This window comes from Rhinolophus ferrumequinum, chromosome 6 (assembly GCF_004115265.2).
Source record: "Rhinolophus ferrumequinum isolate MPI-CBG mRhiFer1 chromosome 6, mRhiFer1_v1.p, whole genome shotgun sequence".
Classification (NCBI taxonomy): domain Eukaryota; kingdom Metazoa; phylum Chordata; class Mammalia; order Chiroptera; family Rhinolophidae; genus Rhinolophus; species Rhinolophus ferrumequinum.
Genome location: NC_046289.1, coordinates 70,282,220 through 70,307,981, shown reverse-complemented (window position 1 = coordinate 70,307,981; position 25,762 = coordinate 70,282,220). Strand labels below are relative to the sequence as shown.

General features: G+C 40.1%; 1 protein-coding gene across 1 annotated transcript in view; it reads right to left on the bottom strand.

Moving 5' to 3' along the window:
• RYR3 (ryanodine receptor 3) overlaps positions 1–25,762 on the bottom strand; it is a 479,789-nt gene that overhangs the window by 291,483 nt on the left and 162,544 nt on the right. The window contains exon 3 of the mRNA XM_033107698.1: positions 10,317–10,424. Coding sequence (XP_032963589.1) covers positions 10,317–10,424 — 108 coding nt within the window. The remainder of the gene's footprint in view (positions 1–10,316; positions 10,425–25,762) is intronic.

The window sequence follows — 25,762 nt, the reverse complement described above, 5'->3', positions numbered from 1 at the left end:
TCGAATACCAAGTCACAAACTTTAGGGGAAAAAAAACACCAAAAAAACCGACAAAAAAACCCACCTAAAGATGCACTCATTCTTAAAAACAAAACAAACAAACAAAAAGTAATGCATTCAACTTACCTATCTAATATCTCAGCAAAGACATGGAAACAGGTATTTTCAGGAGTGCTCACACCATGGGTTTCCATCAACCCCGCCTCTGCCAGACTCAGCGGAGTCAGGGAGTCAGGAGAGGAAGCACCTTCTCAAGCAAATTCCTACTCTGCTCCTCAGCAGAAATCCTGTGCCGGCTGCACCGACACTGGGACAGCTTTGTATTCCTTCTTTAGAACGACATCCCAGTTCTCGTGCCCACCGCCCACGTCCTATAAAAGCTTAAGACCTGCAGAAAAATGGGCGCGGGGAACCCCGCTTCATGTCATTTATGAGATGGCAGCAGGTGATTCTTATTAACGTGCTGGTTCCACTTTTCTCTCCGCAACAAAAACAGGAGGAGGCACAACTGGCACCTAGAGACTCAGAGAGAGATTCGATCGCCAAGAAAGACGTGAATAATTACAACAAGCCAGAGTGCCGACTTGTATCTGAGTTTCATCAAAAAAAATTTTTTTTGTAAAGCAACAGTTTTTAAGCCAAACCATGTGTCTGGTGTTTGGGTAAAACTACTTAAAACATGGAGCTCACAAAGCCCCAAACAGGCCTTAGGGGCTAACAACTTCCAGAACTGGTGCAATTTCAACAACAGGAACAAAACTGAACATAGTTGTCAATTTTACCTTCTACTCAAAAAGGGCATTAAAAAAAAAAACAAACACGAAAGAAAGCTGTTACCTACACTGTCACTGTAATTTCTGAAAAGAAAATAAACCAACTTTATTACTATTATACGATAAAACTACCAAAAATGGCAATCACAGAAAAAAGGGAGATCTTTCCATTTATAAAGTTTGCTCAGTGAAACAATTCCTAAATTGTTTTTATTTTCCTTATTTCCCTGATGACTTAGGAATCCTTCCCCAAGGACAGATACTGGGCCCGGGACAGTGTCCTAAGAGGTTTGGGAGCCACTTATGTAATTCCGAGCCCACATTTTGCAGATGGGCAGGACAAGGCCTAGAGAGTGGCAATGCTCAGGCCAGAATGCCCAGCCCCCACTGGTCCGGCACTTTCCTCCCTCCCATCCAGGGAAGCAGCTTGGGACTGGGGAACAGACTCAGGGGGCACCTTCCCCTCTCCCACCTCAGTACGAGCCTAAGAATCAGCCACAGAAGACACCAGGTAAAAAACAAAAGCCTTCTCCAGTAGCCTTCCTCCTCTTCCTCTGCAGGGGGCTATTCTAGCCCCCTACAGAGCAGGAGGCCTTCTTACCCCACAGACCCCCTAAATCTTCTGGTTCTTATTCTTGCTTTCTTTCTATTTATGTCACTTGGTCATTCCAGGTCCTTCCATTCTAAAGCCAGACAGTAGTTATCATAGAGTTATGGTGCTGGCTACAGGGTTTGTACTCCAGTGAAGAGTAAAATGCCAGTGGAGATCAGGGTTTTTCTGGCACCAAGTTCATTTTTCTTTACCAGAATATCCAAATAGGTGCTTTCATTAAACTTTCATGAAATAGAGATAAGTTGGCATTTTTTCCCTAAGTTCATTCAATTTTCCCTATAAATATGCAATTTAAATTCTGGTAGCTGTTAAAAGTAAATTATATGATCAAAAGAAAAGTCTAATAAATAAACTGAAGGGTTTCTATTCTCCCAGGATTTCTTGAATTCCAAATGGACTTCCTTTGTTAAAAACAAAAGATTTCTCCTAAATCCAAATATCTTACGATTTAGGATAACATATTTCTAAAAATGCAGCTGAAATCCATTTTTATAACCCATTTCTGCCCCTGCCCCCCAGCTGGAGTTATTTTTTCTAAAAAAATTCAGCAAAATCTCTCATCAAAATATGCCCCCCTCGAACTATTTACCTACTTAGCATCTACTAGGGAAAGCACAGACGCCCCAATCCCTCCTCACAACTCTAAGATACTTTAATAAAGATTCAAGTATTCACATGTTTTTTGTAATTAAAATGTAAAACAAAACAACAAAAACAAACATACAGAAAAACCCCATCTTTTGTAGAGTCATGGGGAAAAAAACTCAAGCTTTCTAAGATGACTGACGTCATTATGACATAATTACACTAACAGAGCATCTGATGGTCACAGCAAGAATGAAAAGAACCTCATGGTTTGTGTAATGTTAGCGAAGCTCTACGCTATCACATTTGTCAAACGACACCAGAATCACACAGCCATATTGATTTTGGACATGAAGCAATGACTTCAGAATGAAAAAAATCCACCAAAGGAAAGGCAATTCCACAAAAGCTGAAGCATTATATTCAGAAAGCGGGGGGACCCGATACAGTCTCGAGGTTTAAAAAAATTTTGTGGGTTCTTTTCACTTGAAGATGCTTCTACTCAGGAAATGAAGAAATGCAAAAAGCTATGTAAGCTTAATAGCTTTATTAAGGTTATTCTTCACTGTTGAAATTAACATTTGATTCTTTGGCTGGTTCACTTTGGGGATGTTGCCTGAGAAATGGAAAATATCAAACTAGTGTTTTCCATTTTTATTATGAATTCCAGCCTCACGGAAGAGCAGAGCTGGAGTTGCATAATATTATAGTTCTGGGAGACGTTGGAAGCACTGAGAGCTTGGATTCAGGCAAGGCCGCACACTCGTCATCTGACCAAGAGGAAACCTACGGCCACAGGCCACCTAGACCATATTGAGAGAAAAAAAGACTTTTACAACAATTTTCAATGTCCGGAAGGAAAAAAAAAAAGAAGTTACCCGCAAGGCTATTCTCCTAATTGCAGAGTAGCGGTTCAACATAAGCTTCTTGGCAACGGATTTCTAAGTGTGCAGCTATCTCTAATTCCACGAGATTGACGTGTATGGGGCAGTGGTGTTGTCTTAAACTGAAGAGGCGCAAAGGATGGAAATTGCCCTGAACACTCACAAGTGAAAGGCCCAGTTTATTCAATACAGCTGGAGTCAGTTGTCCATGCAAAGCACATGTACATTAAAGGAGTGAATAACATACACATTCAGAGAGGTCACTGAACTAGCAAAATCAGAAACAAAACAGTCAAGGGATATTTCAGGAGCTGCAAGTCTTGCTGAAAACTTTCAAGGAACTTGAGGAATCTACTAATACTACACAGAAAAAGAACTCAATAAGAATAAAGACAGTGGATTTCCCACCTGGTGAGTGTTTTATTTTAGCGAGAAGCTAGCAGTGGCATTAGATGCAAAAGTTTGTTTGTACTTTTTTTTTTCCCCAGTACAGTGCTGATGTCATCAGGAAACTTGCAAGCCACCAATGTGCTAGAGTCTAAATTTGTCTGTAGCACTTTTTCTTAATTACATTTATGCAAGAAAGTCCATGCAAAGGAAATGGTCAGTACCTACATCAGGCAATTTGGGATTTCTTTTTTTTAGAAATACTGCAGCCAACGGGATTTTCCTTATACCGAAGAGGTGCTTTCCTACCACAAAGTAAGGTCTTCCAGATGGCATATTAGATATTGATTAAATATCCTGTTATCAAAAGGCCAGTTCAAAATAAAATATGAAGTATTTGCATACATTTTTTTATAAGTATCAGCTTATCAGAGAAACATTAAAATCCATTATAACAGGTTAAAATCCTCAAACCACAGCACAACATGAGAAAGAACTGTAAGGAAGGGAGAAACAGGGGCAAGAGAAGAGACATATGTTTAATGACAGTTTGGTTTGTGAAAAAACACACTAAAAACCTTAGTTTGGAGGCCTCTCATTATTTAATTTCTGAAAATAATGTCTGGCTCTTTGAAGAAAAATTCTGTAACACTACAGAATACATCCCATATTCTTCCATGAGGAAATTTATAGAGGATTCATGTCTCAAAATAATTAAAATTAAATAGTCATCACTCAGTGCTTTAGGGTTGCTCTCCTAGATGGAGTTCGGAAAATTCTCTTTGCATACACCAAGACAGAGAAAGAAAAAACACACTGATTCATTCTACCTAAAATTACGGGAGCCAGGGTCTCAAGAATAATGGCTACTACAAACAGGCTAACATTTCCATAGGTAAGCGGTGATCGGCTATCGTCAGTGGGACACTCCAGAGGAAGTGAGGTGGGGACATGTTAACATTTTCACTTGGTGCAATGCGAACTTCACAGGAGAAAGTGCATTTGCATGTAAGTCATGTCCTCATTTAAAGGTGGTGAAACCAAAGCCCAGAGGGGGAAAAGCTTTGCCCACAGTCAAATTTCCAGTTGGTGGCAGTGCTAGGACTAAATCTAAACGTCCTGACCCGCAGCTTTGTCACAGAACAGCCTGTGTCCCACGAGCATATCTGTAAGGTGAACTTGAACACAGGACAGGTTTTGAAGGGTAGTTTTTGACATATAACTGCCTTAAGCTTTTACATGTCAGAGCTTGTAAAACAGACTTGGTTGGTATATTGTAAATACAAAAATATTATTTTTGTAGCAGGTGTAGAGGACCAGTCATAGATTAAAAAAAGAAAGGGAAGCATCTAATATCAGAATGCTATTTTTCTCCCTTTCAAAAGAAAAAGCAGGGTCAAGTAAAGCAGGTTGAGAAGTTCATACCATGGCATCCAGCTCTCACGGACTAGGCAGTATGGGGGCTAATCCCCCCCGGGGATGAGCAAACAACCTGCTGGGTGCTGGCACTGGGTGGGGAAGTCCCGAGTGGGGCACCACGGAGGTATACGGAGAGCTTGATGCAGTGGCTTTTTACCAATTGGTGCAAAGGAAGTTCAGACTTGAACACCTAATGGGGTGATTTAGCTGCATCCAGTTACACTGGCGTTAAAGCTCATATTAGCAGGTCCTGGAACTTAATGTCACGCTACCTGCAGACATGACTGGGTCCTTTTTCTCCAAAGGAAATCTTATGTCCCATTCTAAAAGTAATTGGTGCCTACTGTTAGACTTGAATCACTCAATGATTTCTCTTTAAAAGAATGCAGTCTTTAAAAAAAGTCAATGGGGATGAGGTTTATTTAGAATTATGGACATCGTTTCTCCATCAGTTTTGTTCCTTCCCCACACACATACCAAAATAAGTTCTCATTCGGGCCCCTTTCGGACAGTTTTGAAGGGAAGGCAGAAACCTCAGGTTAGGAGGCTAAATCTGGATGATGGGGGTGTCCCTTCTCTTCCATCACATAGAACTGACAGTGGGAGCTCAAGGCCCCAGGACTAGAGGGAGGGATCCGAACAGCCCTCTTCATTCGGGATGAGTTCGCACAAGAGCTCTAAATCTGGGCAGGCCGGAGTTCAAACTTTAGAAAAAGCTCCTAATCCCCTCCTCATCATCTGTTTCGATTTGTTCATTACCTAACAATGTCAGGGTCGATGTGTCTTTAGCAGATTCATTTTTAATGGTGTAAAAGTCACCTTTTCTGTGACTTGATAAGATGGATGAATGTCCTGAACGTATTTGGCTGCAAAGTAAGTATCTCATAACATGTCCTTGAAGGACCTCTACAGGAATACAGTGCATATGCCTCACTGGCCATTTACAAGGTCACATGACACCAGGAGACAAACCCTACCTTCTCCGAAGGCATGGGCCAGGCCCGTCGTCCTCAGGCATGACAAATGTGCCATACCGTATGTGTACATTTCTCTAGCAACTGTGTTGTGTCCAGTGTTCCCCACCCTCAACACAGGGGCAAATCAAAGGAACCCAAAGTTCTTTTTAGGGTTTATGGGATTTTCACAGAAATACAGGGAATTGAAGAACCACCTCTCAGTGAGGATATCTGTGAGAAAGATTCTTGCAGAAATAACATCTTTCCAGGTCACATTTCCCAGTCAAGTTTAGAAGGCAGATGATGTTTTACCAGTCTAGATATTTTAGCATCTCAAGTCAAGCGTGATCCTATGGGTTCATGATATTACATAAAGTGTAACGTAAATGTGACAGCCATAACATTAATTAGTTTTACACGTATATTTAATTTCATTTTTTTAGTGATAAAAGTCTGACAATGATTAAGCCTACTGATACAGAAAACCAGAGCCCTTATCAGTGAGAATGCAGCTGGTAATTGTGTTAATCAAGGCCTTTCTTTTTTTAGCAGCAGTATGCCCATTCCTGTAAAAACCCATTTGTAGTTATACAGCTCGAGATTCAATATGCACCTGACCATACAGCATGGACATCTCCTTCCTTCGAGGCACTGAAAATGCCTGAAGGATCTGTGACAGGAGGAAGTGGACCAGAGAAGAAAAGAGGAACCAATATTCATTTCCGCCCCTCCAGGAACTTGTAGGCACTTATCGAATTCTCACCCAAACAAATGAGGTAGGTTGCATGCTGAAGATGTGAAAAGTAGGATACAGAAAGAAGAAATAATTTGCCCCGCAGGGCACCTGGTCTGGTATAGCCTGGACTGAAAACACATCTGTCAGACTCCAAAGACTGACCTTTTCTCACTACAAATGCTACTTGCTCTCTATTCAAAGTTATTTACATGGGATGGTGGGGATTGAGAGCTCAGAGGGAGATGGTGACATCTCCTTTAGCCCCATGTCCTTCTGAAGGTGGCTGGGTATACCACATACTGTAAGTCCAACCAATCAAAAAATGTAAAGCTACTTCAATATTTGCAAGCAGGGATTGTACTTCAAACTTCAGCCATTTAATTGGCCACAGTACCAAGCATCTATCTCTTGGCAATTTCCCCCAGAATAAAAGCAGATAACGTTGAATCCGAGGTAAAGTAACCCAAGGATGCATTTAGCTAGACTGGACTCTGCGCGGCCCCAAATGTTCTCTGCCCCCAGGTTCTCCTCATTATGTATTCTCCTTTTCAACATAAGCCTGGGTCCCACATTTCAATAATAAACTCTCCGTTGTGAAACTAAGCTGTTTTCCTTGTTAGCGAGAAGGATTGCTGCAGAATTGTAAACCCTCAAAAAAGGACTTGTGTACACTCATCACGTGAATAAACAAACTGAAGTCATTTTTTAAAAATGTTCAGTTGCTGCACAGCAGTGAGCAGACACACCACACAAGGACAAATTTATGGCTAGAAGGAAAAATTACACTCTTCAAAGCATCCCGTTTGTGGGCAGTCACGATCATTAGTGAACATAATACCTATTTAAAAGCAGTAAATGCCTATTTTCAAACGGAATGGACTGACATACAAAGGAGGCATCATCCCATTCAAACATCCACAGGCTCTCCAGAGAATCATTATGGTCTGTCATTTTAACTCGCTTCCTTTATTTTTCCTCTTTTTCTTCTTTCTTCCCTGCTGAATACTATCATCTAAAATCAAATTAAGTACTAACAGTAAATGTGCAGAGCAATCATTTCAGAAAGGCAAAACAATGAAACTCAAGAGGTTGTATAAAAATATTATTTCTTTTTTCTTTTTTCTTTTTTTTAAGGAGGGTGCAGCTCACAGTGGCCCATGCAGGGATAGAACCGGCAACCTTGGTGTTATTAGCACCACGCTCTAATCAACTGAGCTAACCGGCCCTCCCTAAAAAATGTTATTTCTTATAATAAAGATGGACAGCCCAGATGGAATTGTGAGAAAGTTCTAAGAGGGTTATACGTAGTAAGAGAAGCTGCTATTTAGGTAACTAATTAATGGAGTCACCAATTAATAATAAAATCTTACTAATTTAAATTAGTCCCAATCTCACAGATGGGAGTAATTTACTGTCCCATTTATACTCCAGCTCTCTTTTCTAGTCCCTTCCTTCTAGCTCTAAGGGCTCTAGTTAATAATAATAATAATAAATGTATCAAGATGGGAAATAGCTATTAGATTTCTCTTTTCTTTGTTTGGCAAAATAGCACAAAAAGGCAATATTGCACAGGAAATTTCAGAGTCTGGCCCAATATTGGGATTGTTGTTATCCAAGGAATATTTAATAATAAAAATGTCATGGATCATTTATTTGGGACTGAAGCCTTCAAAGAGAATGGATCCCCAATAAGATTTAATGGTTTGCTTTTAAAATATTATAAATTAAAGATGGTCCCTGAAATAAATAACTGTAACTTGTGATTTAACATGGCTGGTAATTAAGGGAGGTCTTATTCTATGTTCCAAAATGAAGTATTCAGTCTTAAGTTGGTCTTTGCATTCTATTTATAAAATGAATTATTATTTATTCTTTTTAAAGACAAACCAAATTAAGGCTATTAAGTTCTTAGCAACAAAGAACAGCAAGGATTTTAACCAGAACTTTTGAATATACTTTGTCATCTACAGAACTCCTTGGACCACTCAAGCTAAATGATAAAGAAAAAAGTCCTTTGAAATGCACTTTTTGAACAAAACAGAATGCCCAAGAGATAATTCTCCAGTTAACATAGCTTGTATCTTCCCAATTTCTATCTGAGGGCCATAAGTAGGCAGGGTTGACATTGAAAGTGATATTCCAAATCAACCTGGTCTCTCTCACCAAAGACATCTGTAAATGATGAGTTCTTAGTTTTGGAAAAAGAGTGAGCAATTAAAAATAAATTTGTTCCACTGAACTGGCAATGTTTGAGGGTGTGTTCCTACGGAGGAAAGCATGGGGTCCTGAGGTCCATGCAAGGGGGAGTGCACACAGCCTTCAGTGAACATCAAAAGAACAGAAACTCACCGGTGTTAACGCTCTACGGAAGAAAACAAAGCTATTCTCAGTTGGCTGACAAAGTATTTTATTCTAATCGAAAAGAGTGAAGAATGACAAACGTTGGTATTAAGGACTCTAGAAAACGAACTAAATATCCTAATTTTATAGATGAGAACACACTGGCCTCAAGAGATTAGAAGACTTGGGAGTTCCCATAAAGAGTTAGAAGACGGCCTAAACATAAACATTGGTTCTCTGGAGCCTATGGTCATTGCCTCTTCTACCACCAATGAAACACTTCTTTATTATGTATGAGTTCATTAGAGTCAAGTTAAGAATAATCTGTGGTAGGTATAGCACATAGTTCCTACCCACATGTAGTGTACTCTCCAATACAAGAAGCGAAAAATTAGACTTGCAGTACAGAATTAGACTTGAGTACAGAATAGGAACTATTTACTGACTTTTGCTCCAGCAAGGGCACCAAACCCAGACTTGCAGGGTCAGCAAGGCTTCTCAGCAGATCTAATATCTAAACTGGCTCCTTGAAGGAGAAGTAGAGATTACCTAAGGGAAGGGAGGAGTACAAAGTGGAGGGATTAGCTCACACACATGATCAGAGACAAAAGAGAACTGTCCTGTTTGAGGAAGTGAAAGGAATTCAGTGTGGTTGGGGCACTGAGTGCCTGGGGGGCTGTGGGGAGAGAAGGGGCAGGAAAGGCATTATGTCCTGAAGGGCATTATGTCTAGTTAAGGAATTTGGAATTTTTCTCAAGGTAATAGATGACAAAGGGTTTTAAAACAGTTCAGTATAATGATTGGATCTGAGTTTTATCAAGTACGCTACAACCACTGAGTGAAAAATGGTGGTGGTGGGCTAATACCGAAGGAATCAAAGCAGGTAGTAGGCTGTTGCAGTAACCTGGTAGAGGACAGTCATCTACTGCAGTGCTTATGGGAGATGGAAAGAGGTGTTTGCATTCGAGATATTCAGGCTATAGAATTAAAATACTTGATGATAAATGGCTATAGGTAGATGTGGGTCATTAAGGAAAGAGAGAGTCAAAAATTTTTCTGAAGTCTCTGGCCAAAGAACTTTTGACAGGAGATATGGTACATCATCCCTCAGCTGAATACTTAGGGACCATTTTACTGACAATAGAAACTCAAGACAGCTCTGTATTTGCTCATCATGAGTGAAACTGGAGTTCTGGGCACATGTCAAAGACTGAATTCTACAGTAAATTGTAGAATTTCTTTCCAACCTGTTGTAATCTGGTTGTGCTCCATTGGGGCAATCACAAATCTCTAATGAGACTGTCCCAAGAAAAAAGAACCTGCCTAAAAGGCATTTTCCATCTCTCGGCCCTCTCAGACTCCCCACATTTCCTGGTGGTTTATGGGTTAGGAAACAGGACTAGGGAAGGTGGTGGAAGTTGGTTAATCCAAAGGAAGCAGAATTAGAATTGCTAAATAAGAGTTAGAATTAAACGCAAGGTGAAAGATTTACTATCTTTATACATGGGTCATCTCAGGGACCTGAAGGTTTTGCAGTTCCAAGCCGGAGGAACAACATGAAGTATGCACTTTAGGGCTGTGGTGTGTCCTAGTCCCCACCTAGGTCATGATTCAGGTACTCACCCCTTCGCCGCCATTTTCTCCCGTGTTGGCGAGCATTTCCTGCAGGGCTCTGACAGACAGGGACTGTTCCAGCACAAAATTGCAGATGCAGAGATCTGGCGGAACGTACTGTGGAAATAAAACCAGAGTGAGGATACCTACTCATATCAGTGGGGGGTCAGTCATGCAATAACATCTCAAAGACAAAGAGCCTAGACTGAAAATGACAGTTACACGAATGCATAAATGAGGTTATAAACGGTAGATTTATTCAAGTTAAGATGACTTTCAAGCTGGATTCTAAAGGATGAGAAAAAAAAATCCCCGAGTTGCAAGAGAACAGGGACCAAGATGTCAGGATCATTTAAGTGAGGGCTGGTGGCCCATTTAAAAGAGAAGATAGGAGGGGTAGGCTGACCTACACAGATGGCTGGGTGGGACCAAAGGAAGAAAGCCACTGGGATCTCATCACCAGTAATCTGTAAGAGGTCAGTGGACAGACCAGAACATGGCTCTAGACAATGGTGACCAGAACAGGAAATCCACTTACTTGTTAAAAAAACCTGGATATCACAGTGTAAAACGAGGCAATAAAAGAAACTAAGAGCTATATTAGGTCTAAACAAAGAAATGTCTAGAACTATAAGAATTGATGACCCATACAACAATCATTCTAATTATGTGCTCAGGTAATATTATGATATTCAATGCCGTTCTGGAACATTTGTCAACAACAGTTAAAGACAGCCTTCTCTGAATACTGATTCGTAATAGCTAATGCTGGTTGAGTACTTTCTCCACCAGGCACTGTCTAAGTACTTTGCATATACCATGTTTCCCTGAAAATAAAACCGGGTCTTACATTAAGGCCTTGCTCCAAAAGATGCATTAGTGCTTATTATGTTCAGGGGATGCCATCCTGAAAAATCACGCTAGGGCTTATTTTCCGGGTAGGTCTTATTTTTGGGAAAACACGGTATTAATTCATTTAATCCTCACAACATCCCTATAATGTAGGGATGATTAATATGCTAGCCAAGGAACCAAAGGCATAGAGAAGTTGGGTCACCTGCCCAAGGTCATGGTTTATACTTTGTTGAGTTTCAAATCCAGGCAGTCTGTCTCCAAAATCCATATACTTAAATGCACACTGTTTCTGCTGTTGATGAAAATATTAAAGATATTTTCCACAATTAAAATGTTTTTAATCAGCAACTATTTAAGTGTTACATTGATGTGAACCACAGTGCTTGGCGCTGAGAAAGATACAAAGACACACAAAACAAAAATCATTGCTCCAGGAGTTTACAATCCAGTTTCACGATACACTGTTTTCTTTGGGACTGACGCTTGTCATCAATCTTGTTGCATACCAAGCCTTTGTTTCCCACATATTGGCAGAACATTGACACCAAGAGAATAACAGGATGAGGAATGAGGGACAGAAGCCGCCAACAGCTATGTCTAACACTCTGAGCTAGGTACAGCTGTTTCTATGGAGCTCCAATTTAAAAGCTAAAGCACGCCTGCTCCTAAGGCACAGACAACCTCTTCGGCATCAACAGCATCATTTTAAAAATACAGATGATGGCATTGGCGATCTTTAAGCTCCCTTTAATTTTCAAGTGTTTGTACATTCTTCATTCTCCATCCCCAACCTCAGTGGCCTCAAAAATAAAATGTCTCACTTGCTGGACCTGCCTACTATTTCCCTTCATTAAAGTTTTAAGACCCCGTAAGCTAAGAATGGACAATCCTATCGCAAAGGCTACTGCCCTGTGGGTGACTCACATATTAAGTACTTTCTACTTAAATAACTGTTCTACTCATGGTCTCTACTGTCAGAAATTCTGAAAAAACCGAGTCCTCCCAGAATTCTGGTATTACAGGAAGTTGCCCAGTTCTCTTTATGAAAATGATGTAACCAAGGAGAAACTGTAACGTGAGGAGACAACAGCCTTTATTTTTTGCTTTGTTTTCAAAGTCTATTCTTGCTGCAGGTAATTAACTCATTTGTCTGGGACTTGAGTAAAGACAGCTGGTGATGCAGGATCGAGCTTCATATTCAGGAAAAATATATATGTATATATATATATGTATATATACATATACATATATATATACACATATATATATATACACACACACATATATATATACACACACATATATATATATATATTTAATTTATTGGGGTGACACTGGTTAATAAAATTATATAGGTTTCAAGTGTACAATGCTACAATACATCATCTATATATCACATTGTGTGCTCACCACCCAGAGTCAGTTCTCCTTCCATCACCATATGTTTGACCCTCTTTACTCTCTTCTAAAATTCCCCCTCCCCCCTTACCCGCTAGTAACTACTAAACTATTGTCTGTGTCTATGAGTTTTTGCTTGTTTGTTTGTTGTTTTCAGTTTTACATCCTATGTATAAGTGAAGTCATATGGTGCTTAGACTTTTTCTGTCTGACTTATTTCGCTTAGCATAATAATGTCAAGATCCATCCATGTTGTCACAAATGGCAATATTTCATCTTTTGTTATGGCAGAGTATTCTAATGTGTATATATACCATATCTTTTTTATCCAATCACTTATCTAAGGGCATTTTGGTTGTTTCCATGTCTTGGCCACTGTGAATAATACTGAAAAGGACATAGGGGTACCTTCGAGATATGACAATTAAGTTCATAAACTCATCCTAGAAAAAGTGCTACATACCTCATTGCTGAATATCACTATGGTCACCTTCGAAGTACTCCCCTTGGGAAACTATGCATTGATGCCAGCACCTAGTCCACCCTTCAAAGCAATTTTGGAACTCTTTTTTTGAAATGGCCATAGAGCTGTCATTGCATTACCCTTGATGTCCTGAATGACATCAAAATGTCTTCCTTTCAATATTTCCTTTATCTTCAGGTAAAGAGAGAAGTCATTGGGGGCCAGATCAGGTGAGTAGGGAGGGTGTTCCAATACAGTTATTTGTTTACTGGCTAAAAATTCCCTCACAGACACTGTTGTGTGAGCTGGTGCCTTGTTGTGATGCAAGAGCCATGAATTTTTGGTGAAAAGTTCAGGTCATCTAACTTTTTCACACAGCCTTTTTAGCATTTCCAAATAGTAAATTTGGTTAACTGTTTGTCTAGTTGTTACAAATTCATAATGAATAATCCCTCTGATATCAAAAAAGCAACATTGTTGCAACAAGTTTGTGAACTTAATTGTCCGACCTCATATATCTTTATGGATAAATTTCAAAATTGTGGGGTAGATACCCAGGAGAGGGATTGCTGGGTCATATGGTAGCTCTATTCTTAATTTTTTTAGGAACTTCCATGCTGTTTTCCACAGTGGCTACACCAATTTACATTCCCACCAGCAGTGTATGATGGGTCCATTTTCTCCACCACCTCTCCAACACATGTTATTACTTGTCCTGTTGATAACAGATGTGAGGTGATATCTCATTGTGGTTTTGATTTGCATTTCCCTAATAGCTACTGAAATTGAGCATTGTTTTCATGTATCTGTTAGCCATTTATTTGTCTTCTTGGGAGAAGTGTCTGTTCAGGTACTCTGATCAGATTTTAACTGGATTATTTTGTACTTGTTGTTGAATTGTATGAGTTCTTTATATATTTTGGATATTAGCCCTTTATCAGAGGTGTTGTTTGCAGTATCTTCTCCCATTCTGTTGGTTGCCTCTTTCTTTTGCTGATGGTTTCTTTTGCTGTGCAGAAGCTTTTTAGTGGGATATAGTCCCATTCATTTATTTTAGCTTTTACTTCCCTTGTCTTTGAGGTCAAATTCATAAAATCCTCTGTAAGACCAAGGTCCATAAGTTCAGTACCTATGTTTTCTTCTATGTATTTTATTATTTCAGGTCTTGTAGTTACTGTATTTCCCCGAAAATAAGACCTAGCCGGACAATCAGCTCTAATGCGTCTTTTGGAGCAAAAATTAATATAAGACCCGGTATTATATTATATATTATATTATATTATATTATATTATATTATATTATACCCAGTCTTATATTATAGTACAATAAGACTGGGTCTTATATTAATTTTTGCTCCAAAAGACGCATTAGAGCTGATTGTCCGGGTAGGTCTTATTTTCGGGGAAACACTGTAAGTCTGTCATTCTTTTTAAGTTAATTTTGGTATATGGTGGCAGATAGCAGTCTGGTTTCTTATTTTGCACATGGCTTTCCAATTTTCCCAGCACCATTTATTGAAAAGGCTTTTTCTGCGTTGTATGTTTTTCGCTCCTTTGTTGAAAATGATTTGCCCATATTATGTGGGTTTATTTCTGGGTTCTCAATTTTGTTTCATTGGTCTTGGTGTCTGTTATTCTGCCAGTACCATGATGCTTTGATTATTGTTGCTTTGTAGTACAAACTGAAGTCAGGAAGTGTGATACCTCCAGCGTTGTTCTTTTTTCTTAGGATTGCTTTGGCTATTCGAGGTCTTTTGTGATTCCATACAAATCTGATGATTTTTTGTTCTATTTGTTTAAAAAATGCCATTGGGATATTGATGGGGATTGCGTTAATTCTCTATATTGTTTTGGGCAATATGGTCCATTTTAACTATGCTGATTCTTCCAATCCATGAACATGGAATATCTTTCCATTTCTTTGTGTTTTCGATTTCTTTTAATAATGTTTTCCAGTTTTCAGTGTATAGGTTCTTCATATCCTTAAGTTTATTCCTAGGTATTTTATTCTTTTAGTTGCAATTGAAAAAAGGAATTGTTTTTTCTAATTCTTTTTCTGAAATTTCATTGTTAGTATATAGGAACACAATGGATTTTTGTACATTGATTTTAGATCCTGCAACTTTACCGTATTTGTTTATTGTTTCATATAGTGGATTGTTTAGGGTTTTTCTACATAAAGAATTATGTTGTCTGTAACAAGTGACAATTTGGAAAGGTGGGGTAAAGAGAATGAGGAAGTCACCTTTAGAACCTGGAGCAGTCTCCATAGGAAGTGTTTTTAGAGCACATATAGCATGTACGTTACAAGTGGCATACGATAATATGATAAAGCATTTCCCTAAAGACCTTAGGCCATAAACATATATCATACGTTGTCTCGCAAAATATGATGCTATCTCAGATTTTGCAGAGGTGTTTCCCACCACTTCTTAGTCTACCTGGATCTCACGTCACCAGAATAGGAAGCCAAAAAAGCCTGGGTTTGAGTGTTTTCTTTTCTTCCTCCACTTCACTAGAGCATGTGATTTGGAGATTTTCTATTCATGAATGTCTGCATTATGGTTTTTTCCTACTCCAGAAGGTCTGCAGTAAAGGGTGCCTTTTGGCTAATCAAATGATTTCAACATTCATGCTCACTTTTACAGAAATCATGTTTAGTTTATTCCTTTAAGACAGAAACTTTCACAGTTCCAAGGGCTCAAGATCCTGCCCTTCCATGAGACTGTGTGATTTGTAGCCAGCTTTCACTCCTCCCTGTGTCTGGTTGGCTTGAACAGAAGACAGGAGCTCTCTCTCAACACTGCCCTCACCCATCCTGATGGAGGACCACCAACAACAGGGACACCAGGCATGAGCCAGTGATATTTTTCTTTCCCTCCAGCTATGAAAAGTGTCAAGGTCATAATGGTCATAATGTAATTACTGGTACAAATGTGTACATTTAAACAGGGGATAGTGAGCAGGGGGAGCAAGAATCTCATATGGGAGCACTGGGTCTGCCACTCATTTGCATAGTTTCCTTACAGTTTAGGTTTTCTACCTCTAGAGTGTGGTCCCTGCCTGGACTTTCTATGCTTGGGGAGAAGGGCATATCACTCCAACTGCATGTAGAAAAAAACATATGGGCAGTGGCAAGGGAGGGAACAGGGCAACAGGGATATCTGGAGAAAAACAAAATGCAACTAGCAACTTGTGACATCAATGGAGTGCAGAGCACAGAGCCATCTGACCTGCTATGCCAGCTGCCATCCTTAATTAAACTCCACACCAACCTGAGCTCCCTCCTCCACGTTCCCCAAGAATGAGCAAAGGCCACTCGTCCATCACAGCTAATTTGTTTTCAGCGTGAGAGTCCCCAGGAGGCCAGCTCATTGTCTCCACGCTCTGGAGCCGGTGCCTCAGTCACTGCCTGGAAGGCATGGGGCATGTGTTTGATGATTCTCAGCACGGAGAGAACTGCTCTGTTGACATCTGTTCTGAAGTCGCTCCTCATCACTCTCCCCAGCCCTGTCTTTAGCTTAGAGAAGCACTACGTACATTTCCAAATGTCCTACAGAAAACCTTGAAAAGCCAAAGCCCTGGGCAAGCCAGGAACTAAGTATTCATTTAACTCCACTATATAAAGAACAGTGGAAGGAACGATCTTTCATGTTCCATAAGTATATGTAACATCTTCCTCACTGCAATGCAATTATGTTTCTGGGATTTATTAAATCCAAGATGGTGGGAATCTGATACTTCTATTACTGGATTCATTTAGCATTTTTCTACCTAGCATCCCACAATAAGCACCCAGGGCTGTACTGGTCAAGCCATCAGGGAAATGAAGAGGGAAGTTAATTACAAGGAAGGGGATTGATATCCCTCTATTACACTGTGAACCGCAGTCTGTTTTGTCTTAGACAGTGCTTCATGCAATGTAGTCTGTTTCACTGGACTGTGGGTATCTTGAAAAATCTATGTCTTAGTCTACTTTTGGTATCCCCAATACGTAGAACAGCAAGTGCCAAACTCAAGTCTTCTTGAACTGATTCTCTGTGTCCTCGAACACTATCTGAGAATATATGGCTGATGGTAGCTGTGGTGGCAGAAAGATTGCACTGAGCACTCACCTGCCTGGCTATGTCCTTTCCCCAAATCTCCTGCTTATGATTCAAGAGACCCTTCTTTTCTCATTATCATGGGTCTTGTCCCGCTTCTCTGTCAACCCCTGTGGCTCTCACCCAACCATGCCTCAGTGACACATCGTGTACGTGCATCAGTGGCACTTAATTAAAAGCAATATAGGGTATATTGGTTAAGAGTTAACCCTATAGTGCAGGACTGCCTGAGATCCTATCTCTGTCTAACTAGTTATTAGCTTAATGAAGTTAGGCAGGTAACTTAGTCTCTCTGTGCCTCAGTTTCCTCATGTGTAAAATAAAGATTTGATAGTACCTATTTCTCAGAATAAACTACATTTTTATGTTTAAAGAGCTTAAAACAGAGTCTGGTGATAGTAAATACTCATAGATGTCAGATTTTATCCCACACAGAGCAGTAAAATCAAAACATCAATAACTCACTTAAATTTTCATTATATATCTAATATTTTTGAAATTCTTATTTTGTGTAAGGATAGGCAAAATCCCTGCCTTTCAGAGTTGTATGGTCTAGTGGAATGTTGGGGAAGCAAATGGTCAATTTGGGAGATCAGGAGGAGGAAAGGGAAGCAAGCAAGCAAAGGGAGGTGAGAAGTGAGGTTGAGGAAGAAGTAGGTGTTCGACTGAGAAGAGTCTTGAGTCCCCTTGTCAAGGAGCTTGGACTTTATCTTCAGAGCAATGGGGCACCATTAAAAGAAGCTATGCAAGAAGTGACGTAACCAAATTTGCATCTTTGAAAGATCATTGTAGGTCCAGTGTGAAGGGGGTTAGACCAAGGCAGAGAAACAAATCAGGACCTTGCTGCAATAAACTAGTTAAGAGGTGACAATGGCATGAATTACAGTAATGGCACTGGAGATGAAGAGAAAGGAATGAATTTGAAATGTCTTGAGAAGTTAGGAGGGATAAGACCTGGTGATTAACTGGACATGGGAGAAGACGAGGAAGGAGTGGAAGATGATCATTTTTTTCTACTGGATGGGAAAGAGTGCAAAAAAGATAGGATTCATCAAGAAAAAGCCACACTAAATGTCAGAAGGAACACAGAGACAGTAATTACACTTGGCAAATTGTCCACTGGAATCTCCTATTCAGGCCAACAAAATGATGATGAGAGAGTGGAGAAGTCTCCGGACTACGTTTAGGTCTCCCTGCAGAAGTCAGCGAGGTAGGCTCATCTGGGAGAAGAAGAAGAATCTGAGAGAATGACACATATTCACCATGAAAGGAGAATTCGTGGAGACCTAGCAACCAATGTCAGCTCAATTAACCTCACTTTCTTTTCCTATGTCCATCAAGCTGTCAGCCAGTATTTAGAGAACAATACGCATTCAGTACTATACTAGTGTCTGTGGGGAACAAAAGAGAACAGTAAGACATGTTTTCTATCCTTTAAGGAATTTTTAACCTATTGGAAGAGAGAGCTTTTCTGTACATGAGACTTTAGGAAACAATGCAAAAGAGTTGATTCGATGCTGAATTGAGGTGTATGAATTATACGTCCTGCAGGACCCAGATTCCTCTCAAGGATGTTATGACTAGAAAAGGCCAGCCTTGGCCTGAACATGATTTATGTGGGCAGGGAGTTCCTGGCACAGAGCCAGGACTCGGATTTTTGTTTAATGAATGAACAAGATGCAATAGTTATTCTTTCCACTTTCTTTCCACTGTATGCATTCTTCCCTTTTGTTTAAAATTCAATTAGTTGAAACAGCATTACAGAACCGCTTTCCTTACTTTCCTTTGCTTTTTCACCCAACTCCCCAAAGAAAAAGGTCAAGTATTAAGTCTGTAAAGAAAATGTGCAAAGGAAAGAGAAAGTAGTGGATAATTCCTGTTTACTAATTTTTCTATCTATGCCTCCCACTCCAGTCCCAGGACTGAGCAGGTAGATAAATGCCATTGATGTTGTATCATACTTGTGGGCTGATGGATATACATGGACTCAGCCCTACTGCCAGGGTAGGCGGCAGAGTCTTACTTGCAAGGTGAATTTCTAATGTCAGTCACCTGGGGGAAAGGAAGTGACTATGAGAAAAGAGGCCAGAGCTAAGGAAGCAGAACTGAGGTAGCTGGGAGAAGGGAATCTCACATTCTTGGATCCACATTCTGGAGAGTCAACACAGCCTGTGGGGTCTTCTTGGACAGTAGATGTTACAGAAGCATCCAAACAATGACAGGCCTGAAGGTAGGAAATAAGGCACTTGGGCAGGTCATCCTTTCATCTGGGGTTTCACGTAAATAGGGACAAGAGCAGTGAGCATGTTAATTGTGTAAGAATCCGAAAATTTAAGCCAGAATGTTGGAACACGTTGGCTCTTCCATCTTTACTGTTCTTGTGCTATTCCTTAGTGATTCCTTAGTGCTATTCCTTAGTGAACCAAAAAAAGAGAAGAAAGTTAATTTGAAGTTCTAGCCTGTTTTGGTTGGATTATGTATAGTGAGGAAAAAATTTTGGTCTACAGGTGAGCCAAAACATTAAACAGAGTGAAGTGCTCCCCTGTGACCAACAAGATGGAAATGGGGGTAATTAAACAGGAGAACCACAAGACAGCAGCAAAACTCAGGGGGCAAAGTTGGGCGTCCTTGACTAGCCAACCCTCACCAACAGGATACCTCTATTCAGGGCTAAGCCTTGAAACTTCTGAATTTTATTAAGGACGGCAATATTGTAATTGTCCCACCTTCATACTCTATTATTAATGCTGCTTGAGACTGCCTAATGTGGGAAGAAATATGGCTGGTGTTCATTCTCATGGCTCTAGATTTCAAGTTGGGTGTACAAAGGGAACTTGTTTCTCCAAGGTCACGATGTCTGCTGGTAACAGGCAGAGAGGGACTGAGTCTCCAGGGGCCTGATTTCTCCATGCACTGTGTTTGTTCCGTTTCATCTCACTGCCCCAAACAGGACTGATAACCATTTCCCGATGATGGCTTGGTATAATCCAACTCAGCGACCATGGATGAGAAGACTTTCCATTTCCAAGCACTCTGGGGCAGAAAATCATTCTCTCCTCCAGAAAATGTTCCAGGTCAAACAGGCCCCCTTGTGTACAGTGTGGCGTTGGCTAAGATCCATTTCCTATGGCATAGCATCAGGAGAGCCAGAGATGGCACATGTAATTTGTATTTCCCTGATAGACATTATCTCATCCACCTACAGCAGACATGAGCTCATTTACAGACTTCCTATCTATTACTGATAATACATAATTATTTGTATTGTGTTTATACTTCAATGGCTGAGCAACTCCTTAACCAAACTAATACCCACATCCCATCCCAACCAGGTTTTTAAGTATTTACACAGTTAAATGTTTTTTAAACCTACCATGGCCACCTCTGCTAAGCTGTTGCTAGATTATAATGAAGGAAGTTATACAGTGAATGTTTAAATCTCGAGCTGTTGCCCAGTCTCTGGATTTCTACTAAAATAGATGATGGCTTTATAACCATTTTAGAGGTGGCTCAACTGAGACGCAAAAGAATTAGGTAAAACTTATATGGGCACATGGAGAAACGATAGAATCCATATACACATTTGAAATGTATCTATTTACCTATCTATATAATTGTACCAGGTATTGTGCTAAATGCTTTTTAAATATTATCTCACTTGACCCTTACCTCAACCCTGCTGGGGAAGAGATTATAGCCATTTTACAGATGAGAAAACAGAGACTCAGAAAGCTTGAAACACTTCTCTAGAATCACATGCTCTGAATAGCATTTAAATCCTGAATTTCAATCTCAACTCTTTCTGACTCATACTGCGTCAATATGCCTGCAGAGAAGGTTCCTGGCCCCATAACAAGGTTGCAGAATTCTCATCCTACTAGGCTACGGCCTCTCCCAACTCATACTTTAATAAAAACTTAAGGACTTTATATTAGGTTCTTGACTATTTCAGAAAGAGTTCTGTATTTTGGAATGGTCACTGGGAATGCAAAGACGGCAGACTCAAGTTAGTGCGATTATCAGGGATCAAGAGCTTTATAAAAATAGAGATTTCTATCGGGTGAGATCATTTCTATCTTTTTATGCACTTCTAAAACCTGAGGTTGACTTGCCACGTAAGCTTTCCCTTCTAAAAGGCAATTTGACTCTGGGTAGGATGGGGCAAGTGTCTGCCAAGGACTTATGTGTGTAGATTTTAAACACGTGTACATACAGATTTTAACTATTTTGAGGGAAATGACTTCACTTATCTGTGTTCAGAGCTGTTATCATGGAAAAGGGTCAAATGTATGCAACCTTGCCTCAGTTTTTTATTTTTTAATATTTTGCTATAGGAAAGGATAGAGGGTCTTTCTGAAAATATACATGGAAACTATTCAAAAGAGGTGAACTCCAATTTTCACTTGGACTTAGCTAACAAAAGCCATTATATGTAAACAGTAAAGTACAGAAAATTGAAACTTACGGTTGGAAAACATTCTTTTTTGGGGAGAAGAGGAAGAAGATGTCAATATCTTTTAAAAGAATGAAGTAAAAAGGTCCCTTCTGATGCCAGAGGAATCAACCACAGGGATGGGATTCTCTCAGCATGAGCAGTCTCTCAGTAGTTCCTTTTTTTTTTTTTTTAAATTGCTAAACGTATTGGGGTGATATTGGTTAATAAAATTATACAGGTTTCAAGAGTACATTTCTGTAATCCGTCATCTGTAAATTGCATTGTGTGATCCCCACCCAGAGTCAAATCTCCTTCAGTCACCATATATTTGACCCTCTTTACCCTTTCCTACCTCCTCCCAACACCCTTTCCCTCTGGTAACCATTATACTGTTGTATCACAGTGCAAGGAGACGTACGAAGCAGAAATACTCACAGCTACGAACAGAGAAATTACAGCATCAGCTATGCTGGTCTGAGGTGTACTCCAAGATAAGAGCCAGTATTCAGAAGGAAAGGGAAGGATGAAAGGACTTGATTATGCACAGGAAGAGGGAGAGGTTATCAAGTCATAGAAAAGTGTTGGTATTTTAAAAAAATAAAATAAAAGGCCTCTATTAGGGAATTAAATATTTACTTAAGAAGAATACTTGTGGAAACATTTTCTATATAAGTAAGGGATGTACCACTGCCACCTGGAAGCAGGAAATCCAAATTGCAGGACAAATTGTCCTTTGGCAAAAGTCTTGCTGAGAAACGCCAACCCAAAATGGTAAAGAACTAGAAACACCGACAATCACTGTTCCTTTGCCCCGTCTCTCAAATGCCCAGATACTGTCTGTTTAATTAACACTGATCAACAGATCCATTACAGTGTAGCCCCTCCTAGAGAGAATGTTTATTTATACAACTGAGAGCAACACTTGCAACATCAATTATCCTTTTAATGATGCTCAGAGATTATTCACAAGCTTTCTGTGGAAGCAAATAATGCAGAAACATGGTGGGGCTCGAGAATCTCCTGGGTAAGACTGCTAACATTTCAAATTCCTGGGACTCTTCTCCAGGTGGGTACTTTAAAAGAATATTCCAGATGATTCTAAAATAGGAGGTCTCTGACCCCTCTTTGAGAGACATTGCAGAGCAACTGGACCAAACAAAGAAAATCAGTTCCATGGAGAGTAACTGATTCTTATTCTAGATCTTTCATTAAAGAATTCATTAAAATATAAGAATCTCTCTCAAATGAGTAGTCCACTAATTTGAAATGCACACAATTGTTGTATTTATGACCTTGCCTGATATGACCCCAACCAAAAATAACTCTAAGCCACCCCAGAAACCTATTTTCTGCCAGGCATCCATTATTTCTGGCAAATTAAAAATAGTGAATCCTCAAAAAATATGAAAATATTTATCCATAAAGATATATGTACCCTAACCATAAAGATATATGTTTCCTAACAATTGTCACCCAATAAATTTTAATTAAAAAAAAAGATATATGTACCCTGATGTTCACTGCAGCATTATTTACGATAGCCAAGACATAGAAACAAAGTGCCCTTCGATAGATGATTGAATAAAGAAGATGTGGTGTATATATATATATATATATATATATACACAGTGGAATATTACTTGGCCATAAGAAAAGACGAAATACTGCTATTTGCAACATGAATGGATCTGGAAATTATTATGCTAAGCGAAATAAGTCAGACAGAAAAAGTCAAGAACTCTATGACTTCACTCATATGTGGGATATAAAGCAACAAAGGAACAAGACAAACAAAGAAACGAAACTCACAGACAACAGTTTAGTGGTTACCAGAAGGTAAAGAGGCAGGGTGGTAGAAGAGGGAAAAGGGGATCACATATATGGTGACGGAACGAGAACTGACTCTGGGTGGTGAACACACGATGCAATATATAGATGTATTATAGAAATGTACACTTGAAACTTACATACTCTTACTAACCTATGTCACCCCAAGAAATTTAATAAAAAATAAATACAAATGGAAAGAAAAAAGGAAGAAGAAGAAGTTACCAAGAACCTAGCAAAAATTAGTGCTGTGAAGCATGTGTTCTTTAAAATAAGGAAGAAGGGGCAGCCAAAAAAAAAAAAAAATAAGAGACAAAACGCTGGGCAGCTGGCTTGTCAATCTGCCTGCTGGGAAAAAGAGTCACTAACAGGCTGGATGGTAGATTTGGTTCTTAATTGAGCCAAGCTTTTCTCCCTGCCTGGTATGGTCAGCTTGTTAAATAACAAAGGTGCCCAAAGGTGGAAACTTGGAACACTTGTGCCTGGAAAAATAAACTATACACAAAGGGGCAGCAAATAATACCTACTGTTTATGGGCAGAGAAAAATGAAACAATGCCTCTTGATATGGTCCTAAAAATATGGCCACAAACAAAATTCTAGCTTAACGAGTAGCACAGGCAATACAACAAGCTCTGTGGATAAGTAATGGGTCCCCGAAATCCCCAGTTTTCAATGGGAGTTGCCCTGAGAAACTGTGAAGTTGTTATTCTGAAGAGCTTGGGTATTAGAAAAATAGCAGAGAAGGGGCAAGAGGAAAGGCAGCGTGTCAGAAAGGCAATGAAGTCAGCAGGCGTGGTCCATGTTCATGAATAAGGCAGGGGGACAGCATCCGCTAGAGGGAGAGCACAGGGTCCAGGATGGCAGAGTGAGAGGAGGTGTGGTGGGCAGAGACATCAAGAGATGAGGTGGAAGCTGACTGGGGTGGGCCGGTAGGAAAGTCTAGTCTCAATGGTGATGTTTGAGTTTTGAGCTTGGCTTACTTTAGTTGTGGTGGAAGGAACTCTGATCAGCATGTATCTCCCACACACTCCTTTCTATCTCATTTACTCTCTCCGCCCTGTTCGCCGATGATGTGGTTGTTAGAGAATTTGGAAACCATGGTGAGGCTTTTCTGTGTTACCAAGGCAGTGGCATCCAGCAGCTGCAGGATGGGCGAATGTGCAACTCTTGGCCTTTTCATTGCATAACAGGAAGGGGAAGATGGAGGAAAGCTTATGAGGCACCCACGAGAGCTGAGCAAAGGCCAAGCTGGAACTGAAGGCTGACAGAGAGAACAGAGACACTGGGTGCCCAAAGGCGGTGCTGTCCCCTTCCGTGCAACTGTCATCCGCATCACTTCTTTGGGAGAACCTCCAGTGTACTGGGTCCTCTGTGACTGCAGCACCAGTTCCACGAGGCTCATAGACTCAGGATGTGACGTGGGCACAAAGCTCAGAGCGACGAAGGGCAAGGACAACAGCCTGGCCTCCAAACGGTTTAATATTTTTTCCCAAGTATCTCCTTCCCACGGTCAGATTGAGTCCAACTTCTACAGTGGAAATGCAGTGTTTATTTTTTGCCCCCTATATGCAATTCTTGCTTTGATAGAAATAAGCATATCACTATAAAATAAGTTCTGGATTTATAAAAAATGGGGGCAGGAATACATGATAGAGAGGTTCATAAAATTTGCACTTTTGAAAGTCTTTGTGGAAATAAATAACAGGTGTAAATATTTTTCTCCAATATGAAAAAGTCCTCCTAGGGAACTACACCGCATCCCCTCCAACTGCCTCACAATGTCTGAGCTCAACTTCCACCACTAGACGTGTACATTTGCAAAGATTAGTGTTACATGCCTCCTTGCAAATGGGGGCCTGTTGTACTCATCACAGCTATTTTAAAATATCTACATAAAGCAGAGATTTAGCACTGCTTAAAACATTCACTTAATACTAAGCACTGCTTCAGTGGCGTGACAATAGAGAGACCCATCCCCTCCTGAGGCTTTACCTTCTTCAATAGCATTGCCCTGACCAGGAAGCATGCTCAGTGTGGAAGATGGCCAATCATGAAAACGCTCCCTGACCTGTGGAGATCTGTGGGATACCCCTCTCTTCAAACCTTCTCCCACTGAAGTCACTGATACCTTTCACTCAGGGCATGAGTCAGCTCTGATCGCCACAAGAAAGCCATTAAGAGACTCAGTCTCTTCCTACTTGAATCGAGCCTACCACTCAGCGTCTGGTGAAGCTGGCCAGGAAATACCACGTCAAGTATTTCCTGTGCTCAACCATCCAAGTTCACACGATTGGGCCTTCCCCTGAATTCCTTCCTTCAGCTCTGCCTAGAAACTAACCCAGGTTTTGAGGTTCCCCATCCACGATGAGGCC